Source organism: Columba livia, chromosome 4 (assembly GCF_036013475.1).
Source record: "Columba livia isolate bColLiv1 breed racing homer chromosome 4, bColLiv1.pat.W.v2, whole genome shotgun sequence".
In the NCBI taxonomy this organism is placed as follows: domain Eukaryota; kingdom Metazoa; phylum Chordata; class Aves; order Columbiformes; family Columbidae; genus Columba; species Columba livia.
In genome coordinates, this window is record NC_088605.1 from 34,194,292 (window position 1) to 34,207,477 (window position 13,186).

At 40.6% G+C, this 13,186-nt stretch overlaps 1 protein-coding gene across 2 annotated transcripts in view; it reads right to left on the reverse strand.

The window, feature by feature from the left end:
• Window positions 1-13,186, reverse strand: part of SNX25 (sorting nexin 25) — an 86,123-nt gene that overhangs the window by 43,312 nt on the left and 29,625 nt on the right. For both annotated transcript variants that reach the window (XM_065061176.1, XM_065061177.1), the window contains 3 exons: window positions 6,994-7,166; window positions 5,964-6,150; window positions 14-84 (listed from right to left, as the gene is read on the reverse strand). In XM_065061176.1, coding sequence (XP_064917248.1) covers window positions 14-84; window positions 5,964-6,150; window positions 6,994-7,166 — 431 coding nt within the window. The remainder of the gene's footprint in view (window positions 1-13; window positions 85-5,963; window positions 6,151-6,993; window positions 7,167-13,186) is intronic.

Consider the following 13,186-nt stretch of genomic DNA (forward strand, 5'->3'; position numbering starts at 1 on the left):
AATGGAATCTTACCTTTCTGCCTCTTCACTTGGGGAATATTGCTGATTGTGGTTGCCTGAACTATTTCCACTACAATCTGATACCTAGTTTTAAAAACAGTAGGGGATAAGGGTGGAGAGGGAGGAGAGAAGAAAAAAAATAAAGGTATTAATTTTTACAATGTATTCTTCATACAGCACACTTAAGAATTAACAAAAATGAAAACACTTCCACCTTGTCGTCACCTGCAAACAGAATAATTTCTCAGTACATCTGCTACCTAAGGAGTAGTGTGCATATGGAGTAGGGAAAAATAAAGTTTATACTGAAACAAAAGGAAAATATCCAACTAAAAATAATACCACCCCTTCTCTCAACTGCTGGCACTGCATAGTCAGTTAATAACATTCAGTGAACACAACGTAAAGTCACGCTTTTAAGTGAATATAAGTTATCTGTAGGTAACCATGATAGGAGTTCGGTTCAAAAGCAAAGAGCTGCCTGTAAGGTTCTTCTAAGCGAATGCCCTCAGTACATATATGGAACATACAGAACTTAAGAAGAAAATCAGTATTAAACTAAAATAACTAAAACATTCCAGAAATAATTGAAAACTGTTTATCACCCAGAACTATAGAAGACAGCTAATGCAGTTAGTAACCTGAATTTTAAGTAACTATCAGACACTACACACTGAGCAAAGAAAATTACTCTAGTTAAATCTTTCATAAACATCAAAGTTCTCATCATAAACTCTGAAACCCCTCTCTGTGCATTCACTTTGGCAGCTACTGATCCTAGATGAAGGCTGAAGCCTCCTAGCAAGTCTGCTATTTCCATGACTACTTATTCTCTGTTTAAGCAACTGTCTATGATCTTTAAAATCTAATCTTTCTTCCATGTACACTCTTTCACCAAAATTATTCAATTCGCCCCATTCCTCTTGCCTACTAGAATTCTCTTAGGATTTTGATTGTCCCTGCTTCTTGTATGTACACACAGGTTTACACACATAGCATACACTCCCAATTCTCCTGTGATCTTTATTCTACCCAACTCCTTCAACTAACAAGTTGAAACCTGAGAACCTGTTTGCAAAGCCTTATTTTTATTAACCCTATTTCCTTTTGCCATCGCTGTATCTTGGTCCTTTCCACCCACCCCCACAGTTCTTGCCCAGTCCTTCAGAGGAAGAACAGCCCTGTAAGTGAGGGTGGTTATTTTGGTGACCAGAAGTCCACAGTTAATTCCCTGCTCAGACACAGGCTTCTCCAATGACTCTGGGCAGATCACTTGGACTTCCGGTGCCTTGGTTGTGTCATCTGTTGTGTCCTGTATCAAGAATAGCGTGGTCAGCAGGACAAGGGAAGTGATCCTTCCCCTGTACTCTGCATTGGTGAGGCCACACCTGGAGTACTGTGTTCAGTTCTGGGCCCCTCAGTTCAGGAAAGACATTGAAGTGCTGGAGCGGGTCCAGAGAAGAGCAACACGACTGGTGAAGGGACTTGAACATAAGACCTATGAGGAGAGGCTGAGGGAGCTGGGGTTGTTTAGTCTAGAGAAGAGGAGGCTTAGAGGTGACCTCATCACTCTTTATAACTACCTGAAGGGAAGTTATAGCCAGGTGGGGATTGGTCTCTTCTCCCAGGCAGTTAGCAATAGGACAAGGGGGCATGGGCTTAAACTCTACCAGGGGAAATTTAGGCTGGATATTAGAAAGAAATTCTTTACAGAGAGAGTGGTCAGGCATTGGAATGGCCTGCCCAGGGAGGTGGTGGACTCACCATCCCTGGAGGTTTTTAAACTGAGATTGGACATGGCACTTAGTGCCATGATCTAGTAAACGGACTAGAGTTGGACCAAGGGTTGGACTCGATGATCTCTGAGGTCTTTTCCAACCCAGTCGATTCTGTGATCTGTAAATGCGCTATAAACAGCATTCATTCACCTCACTCAGCCATTGTACAGTAACTGTGAGCATTATGAATTTATCAAATAAGGTATGGACAATCAAGTAAATACTGCACATGGAAGGTAGTTGCCACTTTTACCTTGCAACTTCTTTCCTTCCAAATTTACTCCCATTTGTTCACAGTCACGGTTTTACATGTTTTTACTATCAATACTATAACACAGCACCTCTTTGTTTTTGTTCTTCATTACATTACGTCAAGTAAGAGAGATGGTCTGAGTTACATTCTCAAAGATGCTATTTAGTCTGTTCCTTCTAAGCATGGAGCTCTGGCTGTAACTACTCAATGAGAGTGCGGTATCGTATAGCCTTGCACCACAGAAACATCAGCCCTGGCTACACTGTCAGATCGTGATCCCCTCTACCTGAAAGACTGCTCCAAATATTCTAGCTGCTACATATTCTGAAGTGCTGGTGAGTAAACATTTAAGGACGTTTTAAATGTGATGTATTAATTTTATTTTCAAGCAGTGAACTGTACTTGATAAACTGGTCCAATCATGGGTTCCCATCCAGATTACTTCTACCTTCCCGCTCTTACCTCCTCCCTGTTCTTTGTTATATTCATCCCTTTTCCTCATTTCTTAAGTAAAAGATGACACAGAGCCAGTGACAATGGTCCTTCTTACCATGAATTGTGTAGTGACCTTTGCTGCTATTCTAATAAATACCAGAATAATGTGATCTTGAAAGCAGAATGAAAAGTATCCACCAGTGTATTTCATTATCACTGTTTTTTAACTCATCATGTCTTTTATCTCTAGTCTTCTTCTGACAGCAAATTTATTTTACACCCGTTGTGGAAGAATTCATCTTTTCTTCCTTATTTGTAGCAGATTTCCAATTTATCCACGCTACCTTAAATCTGAAGGGAAATGAAGGTGAAATTTCACTGCTTAACTTTTTCTTCTTCAAAGAAATAGGGGCAACACATTTTGTGGAGACCCGATAAAACAGGAACAAAACTCTGCCTCCCCCTTCACGACAAGCAACAACAAAGATAAATATTATAAAGAGTAACTTTGAAGGATGTTTGTAGATAGCCATACAATGGTCCCTTCTCTGCAAGCTTTGTTGATTTCAGTTCCTCCCCCCCCCACCAAACAAATCCAAATTTTCAGAACACAAAGCTATGGGAAAAAAAAAAAAAAAGACAAAATAACTCCTCAAATATCAGCAAATGACTTTTTACGAAAAGAAACATCAGCTCCCCAAATGTCCCTTTTTAAAATTAAAGGGATGTTTCCACAAAGAAATACAGATAAATTCTTGTAAGAGATAGAGTGACCACGTTTGCGGCCCACTATATTAACAAAATGTACACCCAAAAGTATCTCCAAAATTAATAAGTAGTTCCTGCATCATTTGAATAAGTTTTAAAAATAAAATCCACAAGCAACGCAATCCAAAAGCAACGCAGAAAATCAATACGATATTTCTTCTTAAGGTAAATGCTTCTAAGCAAGGAGAGAAATAAGAGTTAGAAAATCCGAGTATAATAGATAGCAATTAATCTGCAAAGATAAAGCATGGCAGGGATGTTTCAAAATAAATTATTTTCCCATCAACTGTAGTGCCTGGGGATAAATTTCCCTCAAAGCTAAGCCGACACAGAAAATTGTTGCTACTTATATCTGCTCTTTACCAAGATGCTACATGGCAACATTAGGAGTAATAGGAGGATGCTTACAGTTCATTAATGTCTGGCACTGGCTTAGAACAAGTACTGAAAAATTATTTCCAAATAAAATCAAGAATAGGAATTTTCAACAAATAGAACATTACGCAGAATAGCATCTACCTGGGAAACCTGTTCAAGTTGCCAGTGATTTATTTTTTGCAGGCAGAGAACACTCCAACAGACTCTAATTGTGTTTCTCAGTGATAACTGCACAATGACTTATTTGTTTCTTCCTTCCTCTTTAATTCCTTCTATATAGATTTTTCCTGTGGTTGACTGTTGTGAATTACAACCTGTAATATCATTTGTTTTGCTCACCTAAAGTATCACCCTTTTTTTCCAGCCATACGGAGACCACTGCTTGGTTTCCTTGACATAAATCTGTAAACTTTCCCTCGTATGTAACTTGGAGATGACCACAGGTTGGCCCATCTCCCTCTAGGTGCTCCTGTAGTGCTGGAGACCAACCAGAACAGGAATCCCTCCTCCCGCAGGGGAACGCTCTTTAACCATCTTCCCAGAGATTGACTTTGGAGACCATGTTCTTCCTTCCTCTGTTTGTAAAGAGCTAAACACTATTTCTCTTTGAAAAGAAGATACATTTTCTCAGACATTTTCCATTCAAACACTGATGAGCTCAAACTGATCAACATTACACAGGGTGTAGAGGAACACATTTCAAGATAATGGTAGTGGGACTCCACAGGCTAGAAAGGAAAAACCTAAGTGCAGCCAAAATCACATATTTCATAAAGCAAATTTGCTATCTGATGTTAAAGAACACAATTTAAAGTGACCTATCAGCTAAAAAGAGAACACATTGGGCACTAATGTGCCTGAACAACAACAAAAGAAGACTTGGCTTTCTTTTGAAACAAGCAGATCCATTAGTGTGATTATGCTAATAAATATGATGTCAATTAGGTTTTAGATGGAGTCTAATAGAGACTAATTTCTGCTCTCAGGAAAGGCACACTGGCCCAGAGTAAAGAGCAAATTATACAGCAGATGAACAATAAGTAGCCAAGCAACAAAATCATTTCACCGTCACCTGAATGCATTTTCCCATCTCAGAAATGCAAGTGGTTTCAGAATCAAAGAGAAGAACAAGAGAAAGTAAGGAGTTATTTATGCAACCCACATACTCCCTTCTCTGTAAACCATCACTTGAGCTGATCAAGCCAACTCTATTAGAAGGTCTGGGTCACAAGAGATGACACAGAGTGCACCAAATGGGATCGATGTGATCGTGTCTTTCAGATGTTGCTGCAGCCACCCAGGAAGAGAGAAAGCTGACCTGCAGCAGCAGTTTGAAGGGAGTCAGAGAAGAGTGAAAAATACCAGTTCTGCTTAGTGGTAAACAGGTTAGAACAAACACTCTGGAAATTACTCCAATAGCTTTGGTGTTCTCAACAAAAAAAAACTCACAGACATCTACGGAGAGCCTACAACAGTAGTATCTCTGCTCCCTGCTTCCCAGTCACTGGTTTCTTATCCTTTCTTTTATACCAGAAATCAGAGGCTAAACAGCTCAGCTATAAAAGAGGTCAAACACAAACACCTTGTACTTGGGCAAGCAGGCCTGAGATGCAAGCAGCACCTTAGGTTATGATGAAGATGGAAGGAAAAAGAGATCAGATTTTTGTGAGGTGGGGAATTAGAATCAAAGTGAGCAGGTGCTATTTGCATTGGAAAACAGGACCATCAAACAAACATGTAGGAGCTCAGTGTTTTCTTCTGGTCTTTAAGAAATTCTTCCGAGTTCACTGACATGTTTAAGAAGGATGCAATTGGGAAGCACCTCCCTGCAACAGTCCTGGAAAACCTCTGATCCAGTGGTAAAACGTGCTGGAACTCAACCCCCTCTTTCTGTGTCACAGAATCACGGCAAGCTGCTCTGAACACCCAGTGTCCATAGGGTCACTGCAGTTCACAGTCACCACACCACCATGGCCCTCCATGCATCACAGAGATAATGGACATAACCACACACTAGTGGAAATTCAGCATATTATTTCATCCAACTCCACAGAGGCAAGCTGTAAAAAAGGCCCAGTATGCCTTCCAACAATACAGTCATCTCCAGCATACGACTAAGCGGAATTTGTTAACATTTTCTGCCATCGAACTAAAAAGCTGACTATATTAGAGATTTAATGAATCTTCTGGCTTATCAACCTTACTGCCTCTGCTTCACCAAAAGAAAAATAAATGTAAAATTGAATTTAAAAAGAAAAAAAAAAAAAATCACAATTCATTCAAATCTCAGTAATGGGCTGGTAAAAGAAGCATGTTTAGTTTTGAATGAGCTACAGAGGGACATTAAATACCTCAGTTGTTTCAGGAATTCAACATCGGAGCTGCTGTTAATGAGCTTGATGAAGTCCTCATAAGATGGAGCATATGTGTAGTCTTTCTTCTGTTGCTCATTCATCTGTTCTCTGTACTCCAGCTGGCTGAGGAGCATTCGGTTGATATAATCTGGATCACTCAGCAGTTCCACCACTGGTTTCAGTACTGGAGAGGAAAAATATTTTAAAACAAAATCCTTATGCTGAAGAATAACTGCTGTCCTTCAAAAGAAACTTGCAGATAAAAGGCAAAAGTAAATATGCAAGTTGACAAAAATCCAAAATCAGTCTTCTGGACTACACAGTACATTTGAGATTGCATGTACCTTCTGTTTGTTTATTCTATCACACAAATTCATGTACATCAACAAAACTGAGCTCTATTTGGAAAATTCCAAGTGTTTTTATTCTTTCTACTATGTGCCTTGAAAGCTATGACATTACAGCCACTATAAATGAAAAGTAAACTGAATCACATAACATACTTGAGACTTCATGACTTCTGAATTTGACTTCAGTGACATAAGAAATGACTAGTGTTTTATAATCAGATTTAAGTGTAGCCAATAATATAAAAAGCAAACCAGAAAGCCCTCAATTAAAAAAACACACTAGATAAATTGAAGTCTGAAAAAATGAATTAAATCTGTTATCATGATTCAGTTATAACCACATCCTTAAGTCTATGGATTCCATGTAACTGAATAAAACATAAAAGGACAGAATGATTCATATAATCACTAAAAATAATGTCATGGAAGACTGGAAAAGTGTTCCTCTAAGAAAAAGTGGAATAATTGAATGAAAAAAATCATGGTTTATCCTGAAAGGTGCTCAATAGCCTGGCATCAAGTTAGGAAAATCAAGTAAGTATATGCTTTATTTTGTGTTACTGGTTACCAGAAAAATCAAATTTCAGAATTTAAAAACAGAGCATCAAGACATATACAATGAAGTCTGTAATCACTAATATCGTACAGATGCAAATGGTTAATCATCGCTGATCTACCTTTTGTTGCAAGTATTTCTGCAAGGACTATGCGCAAGCTGACAGACTGGACATCCTTTGAGGGTAGGAGACAATACACCAGAATTTGGGAACATTTTTGCAGGAATCTTACTTCTTCATCAGAGCTCCTCAAGCACGGGTGCAGCAAAAAAGGTCTCGGTGGATCTTCCTGCCTAAGGTGAGGAGTGCAGGGGAGTTGGGGAACAAAGAAAAGAAGGAAAGAAGAGAGAAAACTTACATACCACTTATATAATAATTACTCGTTAATTGATAAAATATCCACAAGCCATTATCAGGTAAGTAACTTCAGTAAAGAAACACTTTAAACCATGTATATTTTTCAAATCCTGCTAATTTTTCATAATGACGTTAAGATACATTTCCAAATTCCTTTGTCCTGTCAATGTTTTCACCTGCCAAAATTGAAATACAGTATTTTAAAATACAGAGAGCCCAGCAAGTGGGAGGAAAAAAGTTTCTCTGAATAAACAACCTAGTTGTTCCATCACTGAACTTACAGTGAAATCCTGTCCAGTTTTTCAAAACAATCAGACTCTAGCAGCAAATACATTATTGTAGAGCAAACTAATTACATACCTGAACCTATCATAACCTGTTTGAGAAACTGGTCTACCTGTTCGATACTGAAATTACCATCTTCCCTTAACTACTGGCAAATAAATCTCCCAGTAAATAACTGGCCTGTTTGACATGACTTCTCCTAGAACAGCAGTTTTCAACTTGCCACCTGCAGGCTGCATCAAATTGGTCTGTGCAAGATACCTATACAGTAACAGACTTGGCATTATCAGCCATCTACACTGTAAATGGAAAACGAATTTAGAAAAAGGTTTTAAAAAAAAACACTCACAGATTTAGAAAAAGGGTGGAATCGTGACAGCAAACAGAGAAAGGTGAATTGATGCCCAAATGGCAAAGAAACTTGGTAAGACAAGTACCCTCAGGAACTTGACAAGTGAGAACCAACCATATTGTTACCAGTGGGGTATATAAAGCATGAAACTGGAAAGCATAAACTGTAGGGGCTCAGTGTGTGTGTATGTACAGCCCCACGGTTGGGGCAATACCCCTGTGGGCGGCATGCTCACCCCAGAGGGGATGAGGGGCCCTGGACTTTAAGCTCTGCTCAGTCTCACAGGTCTGAACCTGCATCTTTCAAGTCCCATCCAAGTCACCTCTCAGCTAAATCACATATTTGGTGAGTCACCTCTCAGGCAGATCAAGTAACAACATTTGCTTGGATCTGAGCATCTCAGGCATGCAGAGATCACAGAGCCATTCAGAGAAGAGACAAGAGAACTCACCTCAAGATAAGTCTTGTGATCAGCAGGATGAAGCTGGAACATGCTCATGTTTTATACTAATAAATCACAGATTAAAAAAAAAAAAAAAAAAAAACAAAAAAAAACACACTAAAGAATAAAGTCAGAGTTTTCCTCCATCACCCTAATTGCTTCAGAGTCAGAGTTCATCTTGCCTGCCTTCGGTGGAGTCAGATCCTTTCCTTTGGCTAATTCTGGTTCAGCTTCAAGAAGGAGCATGAGAATATTCTCAGCCAGAAGACACTCTCAGCCTGCTGGGGAAGGCATTCACTACCATCCACTAACTGTAAGGGTTGTGCAAGATGGATACTAATGGATGGAGGAAATTCAAAATTTCTTGCTGGTTTCAATTTGGACTTGGTGAAAGAATTAGAATCCTAACTTACAGAAAGTACATCATGCCTGGAGTTCACACAGGTATAGTGTGCTGTGCTTTACTTTATAGTAATGTATGCCAATGGCATCCTGGGGTGTATTAGAAGGGGGGTGGTTAGTAGATCGAGAGAGGTTCTCCTTCCCCTCTACTCCACCCTGGTGAGACCACATCTGGAATATTGTCTCCAGTTCTGGGCCCCTCAGTTCCAGAAGGACAGGGAACTCCTGGAGAGGGTCCAGCGTAGGGCAACGAAGATGATTAAGGGAGTGGAGCACCTCCCTTATGAAGAAAGGCTGAGGGAGCTGGGTCTCCTTAGTTTGGAGAAGAGGAGACTAAGGGGGGACCTTACTAATGTTTATAAACATATAAAGGGTAAGTGCCATGAGGATGGAGCCAGGCTCTTCTTGGTGGCAAACAATGATAGGACAAGGGGTAATGGGATCAAGCTGGAACACAAGAGGTTCCGCTTAAATTTGAGAAAAAGCTTCTCAGTGAGAGTGACAGAGCACTGGAACAGGCTGCCCAGGGAGGTTGTGGAGTCTCCTTCTCTGGAGACATTCAAAACCTGCCTGGACATGTTCCTGTGCGACCTCACCTAGGCGTTCCTGCTCCAGCAGGGGGATTGGACTAGATGATCTTTTGAGGTCCCTTCCAATCCCAAACATACTGTGATACTGTGAATGTATTATACTAATATACTCCTTTTCCTGCCATCAAATAGGCAAATAAGTCCTCCCCAATCCTCGCACTTATGATAGGCGTATTTTGACTAAAGGGCATGACAGAGTTTTTCAGAACTAACAGCGATGGGGTGGTTGTGCCTCTGCTGCAGCATGAAGCAGCAGGTGGGCGCTGAGCACCACTGACCAGGTACAGCAACGTGCAGCTGGATGGGCCACGAAAGCACCAGCTGTGGGGTTTGCAGACTCCCCACAAACAGCTCTTCTGATCACAGCGCTGAAAGAAACAGGCAGCAAACCTCTCCCGCCTTGATTTTGTGCCAAATACCAACCAGTTCATTTCCTCATAGGTGCCAGTGGTTTTCTGAACTTCTCAGAACATGTTTGACTGGACATGCCAAGGGAACTCCTTAGTACAGGCCACAGCAGCACCTTTTCTTTATACAAAACCAGCTGTAGAAGCAGAGACAAGGTGCCCTAGCAGTTTGTTCAGAGCAGTGTGCTCCAGTCACAGATGTACAGTTTAATGGCAAGGTGACCATGCCAGTGGTTACAGCGAGACAGACACAGAGTCGGCCGAGAGGCACCCTGGTAACCTCCAAAGGCAGCCAGGACTGGTCTGCAGCAGAAGGCTCTGAGGTGTTACAAAGGTTCAGATGTCACATCTCACCCCAGTGCCTCCTCCCGCAGTCTGTAACGTCTGCTTCCTTCCCAGAGCTGCTGTCCTGGTTAGAGTCAATCGACTCACAGAGCTGCTCCAAGCTCATTGCCTCTGTACATGAAAAAAAGTGACCAAGAACTGTACCCAGTCAAATCCAAAAGTTCTCAGTTACACACAACTATATGGCTGCTAGTGACAGGCAGCATTGCGTAACTACTGATTTTTGCCAGCCAGTCCAAGAAGAAAGCAAGTATGTTGGAATAGTAACAACACTCTAATAGCTTGAATTCTGTTCTAACAATACAAGTAATTTGTCTCAAGGTGATGCCAATAATTTTTAATTAATTTTCAGAACAACAGGAATGTAAAGATGACATTTGGTTCTGATTGGACTGAAGACTCTCATTCAATCCCAAATCAAATGTTTTGTTTTCAAACATGGATCATGAAGAGGGTTTAAGTTGTTACAAAACAAATTTCAAAGCATGTCCCTTGGATGTAAACACTTTGTTCTTCTGAGGAGCAGTGGTTTATGAAGATGAAGTGTAGTCTTCATTATCAACCAGCACAGGTGGTGCAGCTGATGGAGCTCAGAAAGCTGTTTATCTTGTTCTGGTAGGATCTTTTCTCTCTGGCAGCTGAATACCCACGTATTTTCCTCAGTGCATTTCCATTTCTCTTGCATAGTCCAGACATATCCTACAGCCTTCTCTCTACACTGCATCAAACGCTCCCCATCACATGCTCTCCCTAAAGGCATTCACTATTTATCCAAAACCAGACACATCCCAGGCAGACTACTGGCAGACAGAAAGTCTGGGTTGTTCATGTACATTCACATCTCATTGGGGAAGTAAAGTCTTCCTCTTCTGGACAGGTTGGTCCACCCAAAGTCAGCCACTTAGAAACACAGCCAAGAGCATATGCAAGATGCTAGCAAACAGAATGGCTTACACTGAACATCAGCTTGCCAGCAGCAGACTAACCTCTCCCAATGACTGATTACTGTGTATTAACAAGATGGAGTTAGAACTAAAAGCAAGTGGTGACTGCTTTTTTGCCCGTGAACACGCAACATCCCCCCCCATCCTTTTTGGACACTCTTACCTTATTTGTGGGGCATCCTGCATAATGATTAGATCAAGCTATTCTTTTATAACATGTGTAAAGCACAACACAGAGCCATAATACACACATAATTTCACTAAACTGAAATTAGTCTTCTTTGCCTTCTGTATCTCTCCACAAGTCTCCTGCAGAATGCCAGTCTGTTTGGGACTGCAAACACCCTGCAGCATTAACTGCACCTATACTATCATCCATGCAGGAGAAGTAATTTCTCATAATCTTTGCCTCCCTATTGTACAAATTTATTCTCAGTCCACAGCCAATACATACAGCTTGGCTGAGTTGGACATATGCCAGGACTTTCCTGATAACACACTCAACAGAACACAAACGGAAAATGGAACAGAAATAAACAAGTAGGAAGGCAAATATTTGATTCTTACCCTTTTAATTTGTCTAACAAGTTCCTGCCTACAGGAATGCAAGGGGAGCGAGGAGCTGACAAGCCATTTAAGAAGAGTTTTGGTTTTCTCTGGAGTTATCTCCATTACCTATGAAGACATGACTGTCTAGAGGAGCAGTTCTTACAATTGTTTTCCTAGCTAACCTGTACCTATTATGTGATCTAAACAAGCAAAAGGGAAGTCACAGAACCTCACCAGATTTTTACAAAAAGAACAGAGAAACGAAGTCTTCAGGAAATTCAACTCTAAACAAGCCTTGCACATCATTGCAAACGGTTGTGTTAACAAATCCCACAGTTTTCAATGCTGTTTGGCTAAGAGAAATAAAGGGGACACTGAAAGCAGGAGAGGAAGCTTGAGGGGAGACCTAACAGCTACAAGATAAATCCATATGCCAGTGGTAAAACAGACAAGACATCCAGGTTTGTATCTTCCTTTACATTTACACGTGAAGCATTACAGTTCTATTTGCCTCAATATAACCATTTATCAGCTTGCAGGGAAAATACATTGTATGCCAACAAAAACTCTGCCCAGAAAATAGCATCTCTTGTATCGCGGGCCTCCCATTCACTGATACCCACTAGAAAAAAGGTGCAGTGAGCAATCACAGAGGTATTAATGCCACTGCCCAGCTATCGAACCATGCCAATTCTTAACGCTTGATATAAAATCTAAATCTTCAACTCTGTGGGAATGTGAAGAGTAAGGCACTGTTCATTTTGCAGAGACCAAGAGCAAAAGCAGAACCTTAACTGCAATCCACATGTATGTACACAAAGCAGAGTACTGCGGCATCTGTCCAGTGTCAATAAAGATACTGAGCACTATTAAAAAACTCAAATAGTAACACAGGCATTATTTCTCTTCCTATACAATTTTGAACACATTATTAGGACTGTGTGGCTGGATTTTCCAAACAAAAGGGCACTTACTAATCACAGAAAACTCTTAAGTAAAGCTGTGTGCAGATCTTTATTTAGAGAGCTTTGAAAGCCCAGCCAATTATCCATAAATTCTGAGTACAACTGTGTGCAGTGAACTAATATAAATGTGGTACTCTAGCAAACAGTTCCAAAACAGGCACAATCCAAGCTGTGTAAACCAGGCTCATCTTATCTGCTTTAGGTAACAGAAAAATAATGGCAAGTGACAACTCTAATTCATTTGTGCCTTCTTGAACAATCAAGACTGAAGTAATAGTGACACATATTGGTGTATCAAGATGCAGGTGACTCCAGTGATTTAAAACAGTAGACAGAGTTCATGCTTTACACAGCACGCTTACGGGTCATATCCCTCTTCACTCCTACAAAGCCAGCCTTAACCTTGTGTAAGTTTCTTTTCCATAATTTTCATTTTATGAAATCTTTAAGCCTGATCTGCATTTTTAGCACTATCTAATGCTATTTAACAGCATCAGAACACAAAGGGATCTCCTTCAGCTGCCTCCCAAACCAATGGAAGATCAGGCAGCAGCCTGTGAATATAGACCTATAGGCAGGGCTGCCAAAGCAAGTTCCTTCGTACCTCATCTGCTCCAAGCAGGTGCTTTTCTTTGGGAACAAACCGACACCTACTGTAACTACCACCCGCTCCAA